The sequence below is a fragment of the Trichomycterus rosablanca genome, chromosome 11, assembly GCF_030014385.1.
Source record: "Trichomycterus rosablanca isolate fTriRos1 chromosome 11, fTriRos1.hap1, whole genome shotgun sequence".
Classification (NCBI taxonomy): domain Eukaryota; kingdom Metazoa; phylum Chordata; class Actinopteri; order Siluriformes; family Trichomycteridae; genus Trichomycterus; species Trichomycterus rosablanca.
Genome location: NC_085998.1, coordinates 3,956,996 through 3,978,602, shown reverse-complemented (window position 1 = coordinate 3,978,602; position 21,607 = coordinate 3,956,996). Strand labels below are relative to the sequence as shown.

The 21,607-nt window shown below is 40.6% G+C and overlaps 3 protein-coding genes across 4 annotated transcripts in view; 2 read left to right on the top strand and 1 right to left on the bottom strand.

Moving 5' to 3' along the window:
* Positions 1-3,617: 3,617 nt before the first annotated feature.
* dnaaf4 (dynein axonemal assembly factor 4) lies at positions 3,618-14,590 on the top strand. Its single transcript, XM_063005009.1, has 9 exons — positions 3,618-3,797; positions 7,083-7,230; positions 7,317-7,447; positions 7,665-7,896; positions 8,977-9,113; positions 10,495-10,604; positions 11,517-11,670; positions 11,844-11,949; positions 13,699-14,590. The coding sequence occupies exons 1-9, from the start codon at positions 3,675-3,677 to the stop codon at positions 13,806-13,808; spliced, it is 1,251 nt and encodes a 416-aa protein (XP_062861079.1). The 5' UTR covers positions 3,618-3,674; the 3' UTR covers positions 13,809-14,590.
* A 1,915-nt stretch (positions 14,591-16,505) lies between these two features.
* LOC134323144 (piercer of microtubule wall 2 protein) lies at positions 16,506-17,483 on the bottom strand. The gene is made up of 2 exons (XM_063004572.1): positions 17,304-17,483; positions 16,506-17,058 (listed from the first exon to the last, which is right to left on the bottom strand). The coding sequence occupies exon 2, from the start codon at positions 17,044-17,046 to the stop codon at positions 16,726-16,728; it is 321 nt and encodes a 106-aa protein (XP_062860642.1). The 5' UTR covers positions 17,047-17,058; positions 17,304-17,483; the 3' UTR covers positions 16,506-16,725.
* Positions 17,484-18,995: 1,512 nt separating this feature from the next.
* ccpg1 (cell cycle progression 1) overlaps positions 18,996-21,607 on the top strand; it is a 24,212-nt gene continuing 21,600 nt past the window's right edge. For both annotated transcript variants that reach the window (XM_063004858.1, XM_063004859.1), the window contains exon 1: positions 18,996-19,084. The gene's annotated coding sequence lies outside the window, so the exon portion shown is untranslated. The remainder of the gene's footprint in view (positions 19,085-21,607) is intronic.

Sequence of the window (21,607 nt, the reverse complement as noted above, 5' to 3'; positions counted from 1 at the left end):
ATACTCGTGTAGTTTTATTACAAACATGATGTTTATTGTGTGAATGTGACGGTGTACAGTATTTTTATCATTAGAATAAAAGTAAGATTTTATGATCTTGTAATTAAGTAACTGGACTGAAGTTTTTTACCTAAACTTAAACTTTTTACTCCCACCACACTGAGGATTTTTTTCTTTTAACCTTACTTACCTTAACTTTACTGCCCAAGCCAAGACCTCTGTCCCAAATCGGTGCTCGGCCACCCTGTTCTTTTTCTTCTTTCTATTTTACAGCACCCACACTAACACATCAATGCATGCTTTAATTTTACATTTGTCAAGTGTGCGTGTATGCATGTGTAAGTATGTGTGTGTGAGATATGTATATATAACATGCCTTCATTTGTCATATATACATATACACACATATACATATACACGTGTACAGTACAACAAAATTCTTTCTTTGCATATCCCAGCTTGTTTTCTTGGAAGCTGGGGTCAGCGATTGTACAGCACCCCTGGTTAGGGGCCTTGCTCAAGAGCCCAACAGTGACAGCATGCCAGAGCTGAGAATCGCACAAAGCTTTACCCATGGCTACATACATAAATACACTGCCTGGCCAAAAAAAAAGGTTACACACTCTAATATTTGGTTGGAGCGCCTTTAACTTTGATTACAGCACGTATTTGCTGTGGCATCGTTTCCACAAGCTTCTGCAATGTCACAACATTTATTTCTGTCCAGAGTTGCATTAATTTTCCCCCAAGATCTTGTATTGATGATGGGAGATTTGGACCACTGCACAACGTCTTCTCCAGCACATCCCAAAGATTCTCAATGGGGTTCAGGTCTGGACTCTGTGGTGGCCAATCCATGTGTGAAAATGATGTCTCATGCTCCCTGAAGCTCTCTTTCACAATCTGAGCCCGATGAATCCTGGCATTGTCATCTTGGAATATGCCCGTGCCATCAGGGAAGAGCTACTCACTGCATCAGTTAGGGTTAAATAACTTGTTGCCAGCTGAAACTTAATCACCCATGCAGTAATTATCCAATGGGAGGCTCTTGCCTATTTGCTTAGTTAAATCCAGGTGGTGACCTTTTTTTTTGGCCAGGCAGTGTATTTGTATTTTATAAAAATAAAATACATATTTTACATAAAATACATATTAAAAAAATACATATTATATTTTATATTCATACCTATATCTGATATTTATATTATGGTGTATTTTTTATAGCTGATGTACATATTCTTGTGTGTGTGTGTATATATATATGTATATATATATATATATATATATATATATATATATATATATATATATATATATAAAACAATTTATATTACACAATGTATATAATGTTTATAAGTATAGATACACTACTGCTTCTATTATTATCATCATATCTATCTATCTATATGTATGTACTGTGTATATATAAATTATCATATATATCATATATAAAAATGTAAATATATATATATATATATATATATGTGTGTGTGTGTGTGTGTATATATATATATATATATATATGTGTGTATATATATATATATATATATATATATATACAGTATATACAGTGTATCACAAAAGTGAGTACACCCCTCACATTTCTGCAGATATTTAAGTTTATCTTTTCATGGGACAACACTGACAAAATGACACTTTGACACAATGAAAAGTAGTCTGTGTGCAGCTTATATAACAGTGTAAATTTATTCTTCCCTCAAAATAACTCAATATACAGCCATTAATGTCTAAACCACCGGCAACAAAAGTGAGTACACCCCTTAGTGAAAGTTCCTCAAGTGTCAATATTTTGTGTGGCCACCATTATTTCCCAGAACTGCCTTAACTCTCCTGGGCATGGAGTTTACCAGAGCTTCACAGGTTGCCACTGGAATGCTTTTCCACTCCTCCATGACGACATCACGGAGCTAGCGGATATTCGAGACTTTGCGCTCCTCCACCTTCCGCTTGAGGATGCCCCAAAGATGTTCTATTGGGTTTAGGTCTGGAGACATGCTTGGCCAGTCCATCACCTTTACCCTCAGCCTCTTCAATAAAGCAGTGGTCATCTTAGAGGTGTGTTTGGGGTCATTATCATGCTGGAACACTGCCCTGCGACCCAGTTTCCGGAGGGAGGGGATCATGCTCTGCTTCAGTATTTCACAGTACTTATTGCAGTTCATGTGTCCCTCAATGAAATGTAACTCCTCAACACCTGCTGCACTCATGCAGCCCCAGACCATGGCATTCCCACCACCAGGCTTGACTGTAGGCATGACACACTTATCTTTGTACTCCTCACCTGATTGCTGCCACACATGCTTGAGACCATCTGAACCAAACAAATTAATCTTGGTCTCATCAGACCATAGGACATGGTTCCAGTAATCCATGTCCTTTGTTGACATGTCTTCAGCAAACTGTTTGCGGGCTTTCTTGTGTAGAGACTTCAGAAGAGGCTTCCTTCTGGGGTGACAGCCATGCAGACCAATTTGATGTAGTGTGCGGCGTATGGTCTGAGCACTGACAGGCTGACCCCCCACCTTTTCAATCTCTGCAGCAATGCTGACAGCACTCCTGCGCCTATCTTTCAAAGACAGCAGTTGGATGTGACGCTGAGCACGTGCACTCAGCTTCTTTGGACGACCAACGCGAGGTCTGTTCTGAGTGGACCCTGCTCTTTTAAAACGCTGGATGATCTTGGCCACTGTGCTGTAGCTCAGTTTCAGGGTGTTGGCAATCTTCTTGTAGCCTTGGCCATCTTCATGTAGCGCAACAATTCGTCTTTTAAGATCCTCAGAGAGTTCTTTGCCATGAGGTCCCATGTTGGAACTTTCAGTGACCAGTATGAGAGAGTGTGAGAGCTGTACTACTAAATTGAACACACCTGCTCCCTATGCACACCTGAGACCTAGTAACACTAACAAATCACATGACATTTTGGAGGGAAAATGAGAAGCAGTGCTCAATTTGGACATTTAGGGGTGTAGTCTCTTAGGGGTGTACTCACTTTTGTTGCCGGTGGTTTAGACATTAATGGCTGTATATTGAGTTATTTTGAGGGAAGAATAAATTTACACTGTTATATAAGCTGCACACAGACTACTTTTCATTGTGTCAAAGTGTCATTTTGTCAGTGTTGTCCCATGAAAAGATATACTTAAATATCTGCAGAAATGTGAGGGGTGTACTCACTTTTGTGATACACTGTATATATTTATATATACAGTATATATATATTTATGGCAATTAGCAGACGCCTTTATCCGAAGCGACTTACATTACAGTTACAGTATACAGCAATTGAGGGTTAAGGGCCTTGCTCAAGGGCCCAACAGCAGCAACCTGGCAGTGGTGGGGCTAGAACCAGCGACCTTCTGATTACTAGCCCAGTATCTTAACCACTGGGCACTAGGCCCTAAATTATTGTTTTTATTGTTTGTTATTATAATTGCAGTATTATCAATATTATTATTATTATTATACATGTTATTTAATATAATAATAATTGTATAAAATAAACGATTCGTTTATTTTTTTTATTGTGTATTTACATGGGTGGGTTACAGATGGGTCGAACGTGCCTGGCTGTTACCATGGCAACAGGGACGCCGTCACAACTCCAGTGAACCGAAGCTAAAGTAGCTTAGCTAAAGTTTCTCCTTAAGTTTAAAATGCCGCTTCTGATTAAAGATCATTCCTGGACCCAGACTGAAAGCCTCGTGTATATCAGTGTGCCTTTAAAGGGAATTAAATCAAACAAAGTGGATGTGATTTGTACTGATGAATATCTGAAGGTAAGGTGACACCGATTCACAGCTGACGAGCTAGCTATCGGCTAATTACACTAGCAATGCTAATTATGTATAAGTAACAGATAACATTTTTATAATGTTCCCTGAAGATTTAACTGAATCCCAAACAATTTGCACTCTATAAATGTATTTATTTGTTTAGTTTGAATGTGCTGATCTGTGTGAGGCAGGATTTGTGTTTATATTATATTTATATAACAGTGAGGAAATAAAAATAGATGTAAGGAAGCAAAATTCTTACATTTTATTCAAATGAATATGAAAATTTTTATATAAGCAGATATTTACACACTAGATTAATACTTGTTTCACAACGTTCACAGTCAATTGTATAAACAGCTTTATTTGTATTAAAAAATCCATGTAATATCGTTTAAACTAATTAAAACATTAAAATAAAAAGCTCATCTAACCTACTTTTAGAGAATATGCATATTAAAAAAAGAACAATGCTTATTAAGGTTTGTACTCTTTAGATGGATGATATAGGTACTCATGACAGAACCACATGAAGAGTGTGGAAGAATAATTATATAATATTTATAATATATTCCATCATATTTTCTGCTGTAGCCTTAAAGACATGAATAAAGTCTACTGTGACCTCTTTTAAGGTCAGAAAATCAAAAGAACACATTAAATGTATATGCATTTTATTAACAGGGTAAATCATTGCAGGGTAAACATGTGATATGAAGTTAATAAGTTTATATAAACTAACCGGGTCCTTTCTGTGTGGAGTTTGCATGTTCTCCCGTGTCTGTGTGGGTTTCCTCCGGGAGCTCCGGTTACCTCCTACATTACAAAGACGTGCAAGTGAGGTGAACTGGAGACAATAAATTGTCCATGACTGTGTTTGATATTAAAACTTGAACTGATGAATCTTGTGTAGTGAGTAACTACCGTTCCTGTCCTGTCCTGTCAGTAATGTTTGTTTATTAGGATTTAAACGTCATGTTTTACACTTTTGGTTACATTCATGACAGGAACGGTTGTCACTATTCATCAGTTCACAAGGTTAATGTCAAACACAGTCATGGACAATGTAGTATCTCCAATTCACTTCACTTGAACGTTTTTGGACTGTGGGAGGAAACCGGAGCACCCTGAGGAAACCCATGTGGACAGGGGGAGAACATGCAAACTCCACACAGAATACCCAGGACCTTCTTGCTGTGAGGCGACAGTGCTACCCACTTAGCCACCGTGCCGCCCTGTCAGGTATGTAACCAAAGTGTATAAAACATGACGTTAAAATTCTAATAAACAAAAAAATAAGTCATGTTTTGTCTGACCAAATTAATTGTTCTTTTGTGAATTAAAGCTGGGACAGGGTGATATAACTGATAAAAAGTTGATAAAATATTATCAGTTTGGGAATCATGGGTATATAAAGAGGATCCATCAAACGCTCAGTCTTTGCAAGCAATGATGGGTCGTGGCTTATCACTTGTGCCAAACTTTGTGATAGAATGGTCAGTCAATTCAAAAAGAACATGCCTCAATCAGATTGTGAATAAATTTGTTGTTTTTTTACCACCTACCACACATAATATTTTAAAAAGGTTTAGCAAATCTGTAGAAATCTCAGTCTGTGTGGTGGTAGCCAAGAAACCAGTGTTAAATGTGCATGAGCTTTGAGCTCTGTGTTACTGTGATTCTTTTAGCCACTAATTTAGTTTACGGTAAATGTATTACCTCATTTTTACATTTTTAAAATACATTCACAGGCTGTAAATATCACAGATCTGTGTGAGTAAATAAACAAAATATTAAATTGCGACTAAGTTGTTCATACTGGGAACTTTAAGAGGTCAAGAGGAGCTTTATTGTCATTTCAGCTATATACAAGTACATATTGAAACGAAACAACGTTCCTCCAGGACCAGGGTGCAACATAGAACAAAAAATGCAAGACAATACAGTACACAGTGCAGATAGACAACAGTACAATAAATACAAAAAGACATTCATAATCTAAAGAGTAAATAAGGAAGACAAGACTAGAGACAAGTGTTGGTCAGTACACGGTACGGAGTAAATGATGGGTGAGGTAGAAAAACGTATTCTGATATGCACATGTGATTGTTTTAAGTATTATTCCGGCATATAACGTTTCAGTTTAGAATTAGAATAATTCTATAGTGTACAGATGTGCAGGTATTGTACAGAATAAGTTATGTGTAAGTCAAGTCAAGTCAGACTTATTTATGTAGCGCTTTTTACAATGAACATTGTCTCAAGTCAACTTTACAGAATCCAGGACCAACAGACCAAAAACACCTATTGAGCAAGCCAGTGGCAAGGAAAAACTCCCTTAAAAAAAACTCTCGAGAGGAACCAGATTCAGCAGGAACACATCCTTCTTGGGTGGCCTGGAGGAGTTCTTTATTGTTCGATCCAGTCAGTCATATTTTAATGTATTAAAATTAGGGCTGTCAAACGATTAAAATTTTTAATCGCGATTAATCTCAGAATTTCATATAGTTAATCGCGATTAATCGCATAAAAAAAAAATCTGTGTAAATGTTATAGAAAACAAGGATTTTTAAGTGAAATGTTACAATTAAAATGGTGAACACATTTTATGCTAAATGTACTGATGTTAAAAACTGCTGGGACAAGAGAAAACTGTAAGGGAGTTTTATTCACTCACATACTAGGCAGTAAATGTCAGATTGTAGGTTAGAATTTCTCCATCAGCAAACATTGTAGATCAGCGGTGCGTTAGGTGGGATAAGGCGTAGTTATTGTAACAGACTTGTCTGTGGTTGTATCGTGACGATGGTTTGATGGACGTTTCTACACGAAGTGAGTGTGTTTTGACCCTTTGGGGCTTCCATAGTGCATGAACTAACGTGCTTGACTCAGCTTTCCGGTATTCGGTACAGAAGAAGAAGTTAATTAAGTGTAATAAAGTGTTCTGCTCCCGACAACTTGTGAATATAGCGTGTATTTATTTCTTTATTATGCAAGTGCATCACTACCACGATCGGTTACATTATGTTAACAAACTGCAAATGAAAAACGGTGGCAAGTCCGACATTAAAACGTTGGTTCTACCAGTCAAGTGTCAACATGAACTAGAATTTGCGTTAATGGCACTAATTTTTTTAATCGCGTTAAATTGAGGTCGCGTTAATGCGTTATTATCGCGTTAACTTCGACAGCCCTAATTAAAATATGAAACTATTATTTACATACCCTGTACTACACACGACTTTATGGCTGTATGGCATTTGAGACACACTTGATCTCTTTTTGTAGGTCAGTTTTCCACCGTTCTTGTTTGAGGCCTTCTTTTCTGAGCCAATAGACGAGAACAAAAGTGTGGCAAAGATCGGAAATGGAGTTGCTGTGTTCACACTGCCGAAGAAGAAGGAAGCCCTGTGGGATCAGCTCAGTGTTAATATTGGTACTGAATAGTCATTTTTTTCTAACACATCTGAACTCTCACATCATGCACTGAACCTGAATCTGTGTGTTTTATTTCTGTTCCAGAGAAAGACAAGCAGAGAGCGATTCGAGAAGAAGCCATCCTGAAAATCCAGGAGAAAGAGGTGGAGAAGGCTGAAGCTAAATCAGTGAGGATCCAGCAGGAGAGAAAATATACTCTGGAGACCATGATGAAGGTTAGAAGGGTTTAAATAATCTCATCAAGCACTGCACTGATGCTCAGCAGGTACTACAGTGAACTACCTTAGAGGGCATGTAGGCGCCTCATTGAGCACTAATTCGCTTTTTTGCTGTTTTATTTATTAATAAAAAATAATTTTCCAACCACTCAGTCAGCAGTGAGCAGAAAGAACCTTTTTGTAAGTAAACTTTTGACTTTTCCTGCACACGCAGCTGGAGGAAGAGAAACGTGCGAATATTCAGAAGATGAAGGATGAAGAGTGTGCAAAAGCCATAGCGGAGCTGGAGGCCTGGAAGGAGAAGCCGAGGAAACAGGCTGAGGAAGAGGAGGTCAGACGAAGGCTACAGGAAGCTGCTGTTCAGGATCGTAAACAAAGTCACCAGGAAAGAAATTCAGAGAAAGCATCTACAACCAGGGCTGGACGTGACCCCAGCAGAACCACAGGTACAATTATACACCGATCAGCCATAACATTAAAACCACCTCGCTGTCCATTTTATCAGCTCCACTTACCATATAGAAGCACTTTGTAGTTCTACAATTACTGACTGTAGTCCATCTGTTTCTCTACATGCCTTTTTAACCTGCTTTTCATGCTGTCCTTCAATGGTCAGGACCCCCACAGGACCACCACAGAGCAGGTATTATTTAGGTGGTGGATCATTCTCAGCACTGCAGTGACACTGACATGGTGGTGGTGTGTTAGTGTGTGTTGTGCTGGTTTGAGTGGATCAGACACTGTGTCCACTCACTGTCCACTCTATTACACACTCCTACCTAGCTGCTCCACCTTGTAGATGTAAAGTCAGAGACGATCGCTCATCTATTGCTGCTGTTTGAGTCGATCATCTTCTAGACCTTCATCAGTGGTCACAGGACGCTGCCTACGGGGCGCTGTTGGCTGGATATATTTGGTTGGTGGACTATTCTCAGTCCAGCAGGGACAGTGAGGTGTTTAAAAACTCCAGCAGCGCTGCTGTGTCTGATCCACTCATACCAGCACAACACACACTAACACACCAGCACCATGTCAGTGTCACTGCAGTGCTGAGAATGATCCACCACCTAAATAATACCTGCTCTGTGGTGGTCCTGTGGGGGTCCTGATCATTGAAGAACAGGGTGAAAGGGGGTAACAAAGCATGCAGAGAAACAGATGGACTACAGTCAGTAATTGTAGAACTACAAAGTGCTTCTATATGGTAAGTGGAGCTGATAAAATGGACAGTGAGTGTAGAAACAAGGAGGTGGTTTTAATGTTATGGCTGATCTGTGTTTATGATATTACAGATGTTTCAGGGTGAGCTGGTGAGTTCTGGGGGTTTAAATGGTGCGTGGTGTTACATGAATCTAGCTATTGAGAGGACGCATACCAGTGCACCCTTAGTGCAGGTCCCAAGCCCGGATAAATAATAGGGTTGTGTTAGGAAGAGCCTCTGGTGTAAAAATTTTTCCCTACTTAACTAGTTTGTTTTGTTGTGAAATGTGATTTGTTTTAAGGTAATCTAATTTGATTGATTTCAGATGAGATAAACAGTCTGAAGAAGTCGAAAAAGATGGATCCACCTCCTCCCAGATCACCGGGCTGCATTAAGATCAGTTTCACTCCTCGTGTCTTTCCTACTGCCCTAAGAGAGTCTCAAGTACCTGAGGAGGAAGAGGTCAGTTCTTATCCTCCACTAATCCTTAATGATAATAATAACAATAGTAACGATAAGAATAACGATATAATATTAATAGTAATGATAACAACAGCAAAAAAAAAAAAAATTAGTAATAGTAGTAATAATAATAAATAGCAACAATAATAACAAACATAGGCCGCTCAGGTGGCGCAGCGGTAAAGTACGCTAGCGCACCAGAGTTGGGGTTTCTAGATGCATCGTATCGACCGGGTTTAATATTTAATTCCGACCGGGTTGGGCGGCAGTATGAACAACGTTTGGCTGTTGTTCAGGGTTAGGGGTAGAAGTCGGAGCACAGGTCCTCATAACTGGTGCGACTGCGGCCCCTGCTGGTTGACTGACGGCGCCTGCACAGGACTGAGGAATAACATCGAGGGGGGTGTGACCCTCCGTGCGCGGTGTCTCTCGGTGTATGAACTCGGCTCGCGCGGGTGTAAAATGCCGGCTGTACTGACTGCGTGCCGGAGGGGGAGCAAGTCAGTTGAGTGGCGTCCTCAGTCAGCGGCAAAAGGGTCGAATCAGTATAGAGGAGCAATCAGGGTAACTGGACACGATTAGAATGGGGATAAAAGTTGGAGGAAACAAGTGGGAAAAAATAGATAAAAAAAAAAAAAAAAAAAAAAAAAAATTATAACAAACATAATATGAGGGTTCTTCAAAAAGTTTCTGCACTTTTTTTTGCATTTTTCCAGCCTCGTACCAACTTTTTAATGCCGTCAACAAAAAATGTATTCGGTTGCGCGCGGAGCCACTGATGCGCCGCTGCTTTCACATCATCATCACATGAAAATCTTCTTCCCCTTAAAGCTTCTTTGAGCGTCCAAGAAAAAGTTGGAAATCAGATGGAGCTAAATCCGGACTATAAGCGTCTCTCGGTCTCTCAGACACGAGCGATTCTTACTCGTCCCACTGCATCCTCACTGCTTATAACCAAAATATACAAGTGTGGAAACTTATTGAAGATCCCTCGTATTTGTAGTAACAATAATAATAATGTAGTAATAGTTTATTAGTAATAGTATAGTATAGAGGCGCCCAGGTGACGCAGCGGGATATTCTGCTAGCACACCAGCGCCGAGATTTGAAACTCGGCGTTGCCACCGGTCGGCTGGGCGCCATCTAGTGGGCATAATTGGCAGTGCCTGCAGCAGACACGTTCCTGCTAGCAGATAGAGAGGCGCCTGTGCAGAACGCATGGGTGAAAAAGGGCTGCACGCAATATACCCTCCTCAGCAGCAATCAGGGATCCTCCAGCAGCGGAAGACAAACTGACTACGTTAAATCGGGAGAAAATGCATAAATAAAATAGAAATATTAGTAGATAATGAGTAATAATAATTATTACTCATGTGAGCAGTGGTTAAGGAAGCAGGCCGAGGCCAGGCGAGCAACAAACGCTGATCTGGCTGAGTTTGATGATCTAACGGAAGAGGAGAAGAACCCAGACTGGCTCAAGGATAAAGGAGAGTATGTTTTATTCACACACACACACACACACACACACACACACACACACACACACACACACACTTATTTGAATTCAGTAGCAGAACTGTAGCCTACCTTCAGAGGGCAGTGGTAGCTCAGTAGTTAATGTACTGCGATAGTAATCAGAAGGTTGCTGGTTCAAGCCTCACCGCCACCAAGTTTCCAAAGTTGGGCCCCTGCGTTAGGCCCTTAACACTCAATTGCATGAACTGTATTCAGTCATCACTGTAAGTCGCTTTGGATAAAAGCGTCCGCTAAATGAAATAAATCTGCACGAGGCTCTGAGGTGGTGCCCTTTTCAACCAATGTGGAACTGGTTCCGGTCCAGATTGGGAACCTGATTTTGAACCTTTCAGCGCATGTTCCCAAAAAATAAATAGTTCTCCTTCTGCACTAGATACACTATATGGACAAAAGTATTGGGACGCCCCTTCTAATTATTAGATTCATGTGTTTAAGCCACATCAATTGCTAACAGATGTAAAAAATCAGTTATATAAAGGAAACGATATGTTAGATTAGTGAAACGCCCTTTCCTGTTTCAATACCCATTGTTTCTTTGGAGATGTCCAACAAGCTCGCAAGAAGGTCCTGGGTTCGATCCCCAGGTATGGTGGTCCGGGTCCTTTCTGTGTAGAGTTTGCATGTTCTCCCCGTGTTTGTGTGGGTTTCCTCTGGAGATACAAAATTGTCCATGACTGTGTGACATTACTAACTAACTTGAGAGCTGATGAATCTTGTGTGTAATGAGTAACTAGCGTTCCTGTCATGAATGTAACCAAAGTGTAAAACATGACGTTAAATTCCCAATAAACAAACAAACAAAACCAACAAGCTCATGGCGGCTGAAATCAGAACTAACATTTTCTCCACCTTTCCTGTTTTCTGCAGTCGGTTCTTCAGGATGGGAAGCTACCAGGCGGCGCTTAACGCCTTCGATCTGGCTATTAAACTCAATCGACAGATTCCTGCTTTGTTCTCCAATCGAGCAGCGTGTCATCTGAAGCTGAGAAATCTGCACAAGGCCATCGAGGACAGTTCCAAGGTCAGCTTACGTCTCACCGACATGTTTTACTGTACACTTCTTTATTATTGGAGGGAAGTACAGTACATGGTAAACTAAATGAATCAACTCCTGCCAGCCAGGTTCCATTCATCTAAACTACACAGTATTTTGATGATTAGCACACTAACTGTCTGTAACTGGGACCGCTGTAGGCTCTGGAGCTGCTCACACCAGCCGTCTCTGCTAATGCAGCAGCCAGGATGAAGGCCCATGTGAGGAGAGGAACGGCGTTCTGTCAGCTCGAGCTCTGCGTGGAAGGTACAGTACGAGACGTTGTGCTCCGATGTAAGTTCCAAGGGTACCGGACTGTTGATCGGAAGGTCACTGGTTCAAACCCCACCCTCGCCAAATTTCCACTATTGGGCCCTTAAACAAGTCCTCAATTGCTTGAATTGTATTTGCTCACAACTGGAAGTTGGTTTGGATGAAAAAGCCTGATACCTGCCATAAGTCAGCCCCGGTTCTGGACTGCTTTGCTTGGGGGGGCAGTAAAACCTAATGAGGGGGCATGTTGATAGTCATGTTTTTGAAGCCAGAAATATATTCAAGGCTTGATTTGTGCATGAATGATGACAGCCAAGCTATTGATACTGGCTTAAAGTGATGTATGAGGTAAAGAAATAAAAATGCATGTTTTCGAACTTAAACTTAAAACCCAATGATTAAAAAATACATGTTGATTATGTAAATGGAGAAAAAAGATTATCTAATTGTATTTCATTTTAATACGCCCCCTTAATTAAATTGCCATTACTAATAGAACAACTCTATTTCTTGAAAGGCTTTAATACAAATTTAAGTCAAAGCTGACAAATGTACCTACACACAGACTGAGAATATTCAAACGTGGAAATAGGAATGAGTGAGAATATTTATATTATTGGGAAATTAAAATATAAAGAAAACAAAAGAATACTAATTCTGTAAAAAAAAAAGTGTTTACCAGTATACCTGCCTCTCGCTCACACTAACAGAACATATACTGCCGAACTGAACTGTTTGGGGCAGTCTGCCGATTTTTATATGACTCAAAGAGCCAATCAGGAATAAGCAAGGAAATATCTTCACACTGTAAAACAAAATGCATTTTTGTGATTGGTTCAGAGATAATTTAAAAAATAGCCTTTGCTTGCATTGTGCTTGGGGGGGCAAAGACACAATTTGGGGGGGCAATGCCCCCCTCAGCCCCCCCCCTAGCGCCGGCCCTGCCATAAGTGTTGTAATATTTTATACTCTCACACACACACACACTGCTCATTCATAGGGCAGCTACTAAAAAACAACTTTTGTGCTTGTTTGGTTTATATAACTAAATGAAACTATGGATGTTGGTTTGCTTGCATGTAAAATACTTTTATTGAATCATATCGAATTTATTGGTGTAAGAATAACATGTGTTGGGGCGCTTTGGTGACAACACTACAGAGTGTTTGAACTTACAAGCTTGAATCCCAGCAGAGCCATCGTCCAGGCCGAGCATCCACAAGAACACAATTGGCCGTGTTAAAGGGAGGGAAGGTCGGACAGGGGTTCTTTACTCTACCGCTGTGATATGCGATCTCTGGGACTGGTCCAAGCTCCTGCACGAGTGAGGAGGTGGAGTCAGGAGTCAGTCATCAGCTCTTCTTGTGTGAGCGGCAGCTGATTCACATTCGGGAATTGGAAATTATTAAATGATTAGAGATTTATTAAAGATATTATAATGAATAGGTCATTAAGCTATAGTATAAATAAAGCCAATTTTTCCAAGGTATTCCTGCCTTTCACCTCGTGTATACGGGGGGCACCGGACCCACCACAGCCAAGACCATGAAGAAACAGTCAGTAATGCATGTGGGGTGTGTATAGGAATATTCTGTTATTATAGAAATACCGGTTGTATATTTGAGACAGAAAGCTCAGTGTTTTAATCCTTCTGTTCGTAGTATGAGCTGAACTGATACTGAGATATTTTTACTCCTGAAGAGTGAAGATCGGCAGCCTGAGTTCTTTTTCTTTCACCCACAGGCCTTCAGGATTACCAAGCAGCTCTCAAGATTGATCCCCAAAACCAAGCTCTACAGGCCGACGCCCAGAAGATCCGGGAGATCGTCCAGGGCACGACCCCCAGCTCATAGGGAACAACTGAGGGCATAAATGAGCTCGGGTCGCAGCAGCTGTGTGAGGATGTTTGTGACTGTCGTATCACACGCGGTAGTTTTAGCATCCACAGCTGGATCTGCTTATTGAATCCTGCTGAACTGAATCCATGCTGTTACACCACACGCTGCAGTGCAGTTCCACCCCTTTATAACCAGTTATCATCACGCACTTTTATATAAAAATAAACAAAAGAGTTCATTTTGTTTCTTTGTTTTACCTCCACTTTATCCTGATCAGGGTCGCAGTGGGTCCGTTTTTCATGGAATCACACCCCAGAAAGAACGACGGCCTCGGTCATCCTCCTTCTTCACAGATACCCAGTCATGTTTGTGTGTAGACACCCAACCGGCCAGTTTTTGCTTCATAGTGTATCACCAACCTTTTTGGGCTCAGGCTCACCTACAATGGACTGATGCACATTGAAAAAATGTGTTGCGGTCGAAGGTTTAGGCTTATAGGCGTTTTTTGAAGAGAAAAAAGTTTTACAGTTTAGTGTTTTTGTTTTTTTTGCCATGTTTGTGTTTTTCCTCTCAATCCACTCATTTCCAATTTTCTATTTTAATTCCCTTGCTGCATGCACCACCCCCACGCTGACTGAGGAAAGCCATAGATTATCGTACACCCTTCTGTTAACTGTTGTAAAACTTAGGAGACAGGAGACAGATCTGGACTGCAGGCAGGGCAGTCAAAGCACACACACCCTGTGCCTATGGAGCCACATTCATGCAGAATAAAGCCTGGAATTGTCTTGCTGAAATTGTCTTGTTGATTTCCTGGGAAAAATCCTTCACAAACATAGACGTCACTTATGTCATGCTCACTGATGCATTTGCATAGCATCAGTGATGGCATAGTTACCTTGAAAAAGTAATCTGATTACTGATTATTACTTTAAAAAGTAACTTAGTTACTTTATGGATTACTTGATTTTAAAATTAACTAAGTTAGATTACAAGTTACTTTATTAGTTATATAATGCGGAATATTTCAAAGATATTCCTTTGCAATACTTTATCATTTGGCTGCCAACTTGTGTGTACTGATGAGACTCAATTGAATCCCAGAACATGCCAGTGTGAATGCATGGAAAACACATTTTAATTTTCTTTCAAGAATATGATACAGACTGACCAACACTATTACGCTAAATCAGCATTGAAAATTGACTTTACTTTTAATAGCCTTCTACAATGCTGGAGCTTCTTAAAACGGAAGATTTTCTTTTAAATAGAAGTGTTATTTACCTGCTATTAAATTGTTTTCCAAGAAAATCCGCCCAATTTGGCGGATAATCGCCCAATCTGGCAACACTGGAATGCGCAGAGCCAGCTGGCGCTTTTACACGTAGCGCGCCACGAATACTACTAAATAGTTCTACTGTACTTCTGTAATGGTGTTGGTGGTTGACATTGATGTTGAGTGTATTACTGCACTGTTTTGGTGAAGAAATACTCATCTGAGGTGCGCTGCTCCTGCGTGCAGAAATGCTTCCGCTAAAAAATTGCCAGCAAAGCGGTGGTGGGGGGGCCAGAGGGGTGGCCGAAGATTACTTTATGGTGGCCATGGCAACCACTGGCCACCCCCTGGCTCTTTTCACTAAGGAAAATGACAAAAATAGTAACGCACAGTAACTTGGATAAGTAACTTTAATCTGATTACTGGATTGGAAATAGTAACGCGTTAGATTACTCGTTACTGAAAAATGTGGTCAGATTAGAGTAACAGACCATCAGTGCATAGCATGACAAATGTTGGCTTTTGCACCTTTCACTGATAACATTCTGGGTGGTCCTGTTCATCTTTTTTATTTCTCAAAACCAATCAGAAACGTAGATTAATCTGACCAAAGCACGTGTTTTTTCTGTCATTCTGAGATGAGGACTACATAGACTACATACTACATAGACTTATTCTTTTACAATTTTATGTAGGTGTTGGTAAAAGACAAATATTTGCAATCTTGCATCGACCCATCTTCACTGATAAAGACTAATCCTTTATAAGCCTAGTCAACTATACATTTTGTTTTTTCGCTTCTATTGCTCCCGCCCTTGGGTGAGCCAATCATTTTCCGTGTAGGTGCCCGTCTGGCCGTCAGCAGAGCTGATATTCGAACTCGCAAGCTTGAGATGTCAGCACTGGTGTGCTAGCATGTTTTGCCGCTGTGGCACCCGAGTGCCCCAAACTTTTTGTGTTGCAGGTATCAAAATTAAAATTTGGATATAAAAGAATAAAAAAGACAGATTATTGTTTGTACTTATTTACATTTACGGCACTATATATGACACTATATTGTCTAAACAATTAAAAGGTCTTGCTCAAGGGCCCAACAGTTGCAACCTTGCAGTGGTGGGTCTTGAACCAGTGACCTTTCAATTACTAGTCCAGTACCTTAACCACTAGGCTACAACTGCCCACCGTTACAAAAAAAGGCTGAGAGGTGCTTATGTTTGTATGTTTGCTTTTGTGTAAAGATGTTAAAGATGTTTAATGATTCAGTCACAGAAAAAAATGCTGCATGAATTATTTTTAGACAAGATTCACATGTTTTTTACAAGTGTATGTAAACAACTGTAATTGCTTTTACAAGCTTTATTACGAGCTGTTTCAAACAGAACGCTATTCAGATTAAAGCACAATAATAAGTGACAGCAGTGCTCTGATCACGGTCGTTACTGGGACTAAAAATAAAATGTTTATTTCCCATTAACCTCTAAATGCAGTTTCAAGACATTTTGCATCGAATGAAAAAAAGACGTCGATGCTATAATTCTTACAATGGCAGGTCACACTGTCTAAATCAACATTTGAAGACTCAGAAAGTCGAAGGCAGCTGGTGGCATCTTGAAGAACATGTAGAGTCATCACAACATCGAGACGTCTGCGCTCCCATCAGAAGGTGTTGTGTAGGTAGAGGCGGTCGGACACCCTGCTGCGGTCCAGGCTGGTGTTGAACGAGGAGTCCCGCGACATGCCACACATTCCCAGATGTTCGGAGAAGGCCTGAGACACCGGGTAATAAGCACACGGTGAGGACTCGAAGGTCGGTGCGCGGGAGCCGTACTCGCTGGATGAGGTTCTGTACAGGAGACTTTGGGGGTTGGTTTCTGAGATGGCTAAAGATTTCAGTGTGCAGGAGAACACGGGGTTACCAGGGTTTAAACATGGAGCAAGAGGCTCTGATTCCTGCTGATGATGCTCAGTTTGGGACATTTTGGATCAGTCCTGCAGAGAAACACAGGGTATTAAAGAAATTTAACTCGATCTACTGCATCTGGATTATTTAGATAATTTCTGTAATTTATTAAAGTTTCCTGTATGATATTAATTAAATATTAAATGTACTTTTTGCTTATAGTAGTTAGGAAGCCTAGAACAACAACAACTTTACATCATAGACAGCAAAGTCTTTTTTTAAGTGTACTGTTAATGCACTGTGGAGTGTTGAGTGTCTCAGCAGAGCTACCGACCCTGCCGGGCATCCACACAAACACATTTGGCTGTGTCTGAGAGAGATAGGACGGACTAGGTGTCTTTCTGCTGTCACTGCAATAGGCAATATCCTGGGCTGGTCCGGTCACCTGTGCAAATGGTGATCCGTCTCGTCCTGATCAGATTGGTGTTTGTGCAAGCAGCTGTGGATTCACAATCTTGAATTAGTAGGGTTCAGCGGTCCAGAAAAAAAAGAAAATGAAATGAATAATTTGTTTTACATATATTTGGTACAGCTTCCACTGAAAGCACTTTACTGTTTAATCAACAGGTCATGCAACGGGTGTGAGGTGTTGTCCATTATACTGAGCAGCTTGTGCAAGATTCTCTGCTCAACAACTAGCTCTAGGGGCTCCAGAGCAAAACCCAGCACAGAGCCAGCCTTCCTGATAAGATTGTTAAGCTTCCCCAGAGTCTGTTTGTTTGTTTATTAGGATTTTAACGGCATGTTTTACACTTTGGTTACATTCATGACAGGAACGGCAGTTACTCATTACACTGTGGGAGGAAACCGGAGCACCCGGAGGAAACCCACGCAGACACGGGGAGAACATGCAAACTCCACACAGAAAGGACCCGGACCGCCCCACCTGGGGATCGAACCCAGGACCTTCTTGCTGCGAGGTGACAGTGTTAATAAGTAAGTGTTTATATTTGTAATGAAGTGTGTTGCCCTTTATTAAACTGCCACCCTGTCTGGATTGTAGTACTGCCCTGCCCTCAGTCCTCAGTGGTCCTGGACCAACCTTGACCCTGACCAGGATAAAGAATTTAGTAATGCTGAATGACAATACTGTTTCGTGAGATGTTAGTATGTCAGTTTGTTTTTTAGTTCAACAAAACAGGATAAAATAATTGTTTATAATAAATTATAAAATAATAAATATAGTCTGTGTTCATCACACTTATACTAGACATGTGGTAGAAGAGTTTACCTTCAAACTAAAAGTATACACACAGTATACAGAATTTAATCAACATGAAACAACATAAATAAAACATTTAAAAGTAAAAAGAATATATAAATAATATATATATAATAAAGTTAACTAACCTGGCGGAGCAGAGGCAACAGAACGGATCCAGTACAGCTTACACAAAGGTACTCGCTGTTACGTCTCCATGGTAACGGTATACTCTTGTTGTAGTTACGCACCTTAGCAACAAGACTTTTCATTTTAATAAATAAATAAATTAATAAATAAATACATTCAGTACAACACAATAGTTGTGAGTTCGTATTAATACCAATAAAATACTGTGTGTGTAAATCAAGGGGAAAACGTACAAAACACTGTGTGTTTTGTTTTAAATAATGGTTCGTGTCTGATAACCTGGCTGTACAAAGGATTGTGGGTAATGTAGTTGCAGTTTAGATGCAGATTCGAAAGTACACCGCAAAGTGACTTATTTCTGACTTCTAAAAAGCTGTACAAACTATTAACATGTCTAGTTTACATGAAGTGTATACATATATATATATTACAGATAATAGTAATTTCACAAAAGTTACGAACTCGGACGTTGATGTTGCATGCTGGGAGTTGTAGTAAATCTGCCACTACATGCGCGTTGTGTTTCACTACTAACGTCTTTCGTAAGCCTCAATTTCCCATGATGCTTCTCTCTCCCAGCCAGCCAGTGTTGTTTTTGGTTGCAGTAGTGTTGATGTTATTGTGGTGTGTAACTCGGCTGTGTAAAGACAGAGAACATTATACTGTTTATTCTTACTGCGGATACACTGAATTATCTCCTTCAGGTAATAAAACAGTTAATATAGTGCTTATATTTTAGAGAATACACGCTTTATAGAAGAACTGCGCTGGTGTTTCATATAAAGCTGACAGTTTTTATATGACATGCTTTGTTTACACTGAGTGTTTTTGTTTGGGTGTGTCAGTGCAGCGTAATATCCTTCAATACATTTAATTTAAGTCATATTTTAATATTAATTATAGTTCATGAATGCAGCTGGTGGTGGTTGATGGCGCAGTTTCAACACTGACTGATGTAAGGACTGTGCAAGGGCTGGACGATGAGGCACAAACCCTATACCGCGATACCGGTACACATACCTGGACAAGTATCGCGATATTTTGGTTTGATGTTTGTTTGTTTGTTTATTAGGATTTTAACGTCATGTTTTACACTTTGGTTACATCAGGTTATATCAAACACAGTCTTGGACAATCCTGTATCTCCAGTTCACCTCACTTGCACGTCTTTGGACTGTGGGAGGAAACCCACGCGGACATGGGGAGAACATGCAAACTCCACACCTGGGGATCGAACCCAGGACCTTCTTGCTGTGAGGCGACAGTGCTGCCCACTTAGCCGCAAGAAGGTCCTGGGTTCGATCCCCAGGTGGGGCGGTCCGGGTCCTTTCTGTGTGGAGTTTGCATGTTCTCCCCGTGTCTGTGTGGGTTTTCCAGGAGCTCCGGACAGTCCAAAGACGTGCAAGTGAGGTGAACTGGAGATACAAAATTGTCCATGACTGTGTCCATGCCTGTGTGACATTAAACTTGAACTGAGGGAATCTTGTGTAACCAGTAACTAGCGTTCCTGTCATGAATGACCTTTTGATTACTAGTCCAGCACCTTCACCACTAGGCTACAACTGCCTCAGACTGGTAGTTTTTGCTCTGCATGAGTGTGATTACATACACAATAACACTTGTGAACCCCCTCTTCCCATTTTGCTCCCAACCTAGACATCTTAAAGTCTTAAAGACAATTTGATATTGTTCATGTGTTTGATATTGAACTAGAACTGATGGACCTTGTGTAATGAGTAACCTGTTCTGTCATGAATGAAAACAAAGTGTAAAACATGACGTTAAAATTCGCTATAATAAATAAAGCAAATAAATAAATAAATCTGTATAATTTAAAGGTTAGACGAACCTGGCTGAGGAGTGGGTGTAATGAAAAGCTGTAAGGAAATGTAATGAAGCGCTAGCGTCGTCATGTTTAGTGGTCATGGGTGTGTTTACATGCACACAATCAATTTACATAAACAAATGTACATTTACATTTTTGGCATTTAGCAGACACCAAAGCCACTTACAGTGCAGTGACAGCATATTTTCTAAGCAATCGAGGGGTTACGGGCCTTGCTCAACCATTGCAACCTGTCAGTGGTGGGGCTTGAACCCGCCACCTTTCGATTACTAGTCCAGTACCTTAACCACTAGGCTACAACTGCCTCAGACTGGTAGTTTTTGCTCTGCATTAGTCAAGTCAAGTCAAGTCAACTTTATTTATATAGCGCTTTTTACAATAGACATTGTCTCAAAGCAACTTTACAAAATCCAGGACCAACAGATACAAAAAACCCCTGTTGAGCAAGCCGAGGGCGACTGTGGCAAGGAAAAACTCCCGGAAAATTACAGGAAGAAACCTTGAGAGGAACCAGACTCAGCAGGGCCCGTCCTTCTTGGGTGGCCTGGAGGATACTTTAAATAAATACACGATTTACACAGAGCATACGAACACAGAATTAAATGATCTAAAAGTTATAACTGGTAATAAATGGATAAATAATAACAGAGTTGTTCTTCGGTGTAGTCTTCAATAATGTCTGTAGTGATTTCTTGTCATTCTTGGTGCAATTACTCCAGACCCGTCACATCCGGCAGGAGCAGCATAGTTGTCACGGCAGTCTCGACTTTAATCCTTAACCTCGGCGGGTGAACAGGTTTCCATCAGAACGCCTTTGGAGTAAAACAACAAAGAATGTAGTTAATAATGTACAATGCTAGTTGAGTAAAACAGTTTTACAGAGAGTTTTAGACTCCGGCAGCCCTAATTATTACAGCATAACTAAAAGGGAGAGCGAGCAGGTAACTTTAGTGTAAACATTAGTGTGTAAACATTTTGCTCCCAACCTAGACATCTCAAAGTCCCTACTGTTGGATTCTTGCCGGTAGTACCACCCACTGCACTGGCTGATGAGAGCAGAGACTATCATGAACCCCCTCTGACATGCGTGTAGCTGTGGGCCTCATCTTTGTACCTGCTTGCGGTGGGGTCACAGAGAGCTGCATCAAGTTCTGAGAGACTTTCTAAGCCATTCAGATAATCTGTTGCTAGTGCAGGCACCTCAGAGGCAGAAGTTGTACCACAGCCATGAATTTTCAGACTTTTTCCTTCCCATACTGGCCCATTACTGATGCAGATCTTCACAGTCATGTTCCAAACGATCCGAGTGCTCTAGAGAACAGAGCTGATGTGACCTGAGTGGAACAGACTTGTGCAGTGTCTGGCAAAATCTGCCCTGGAA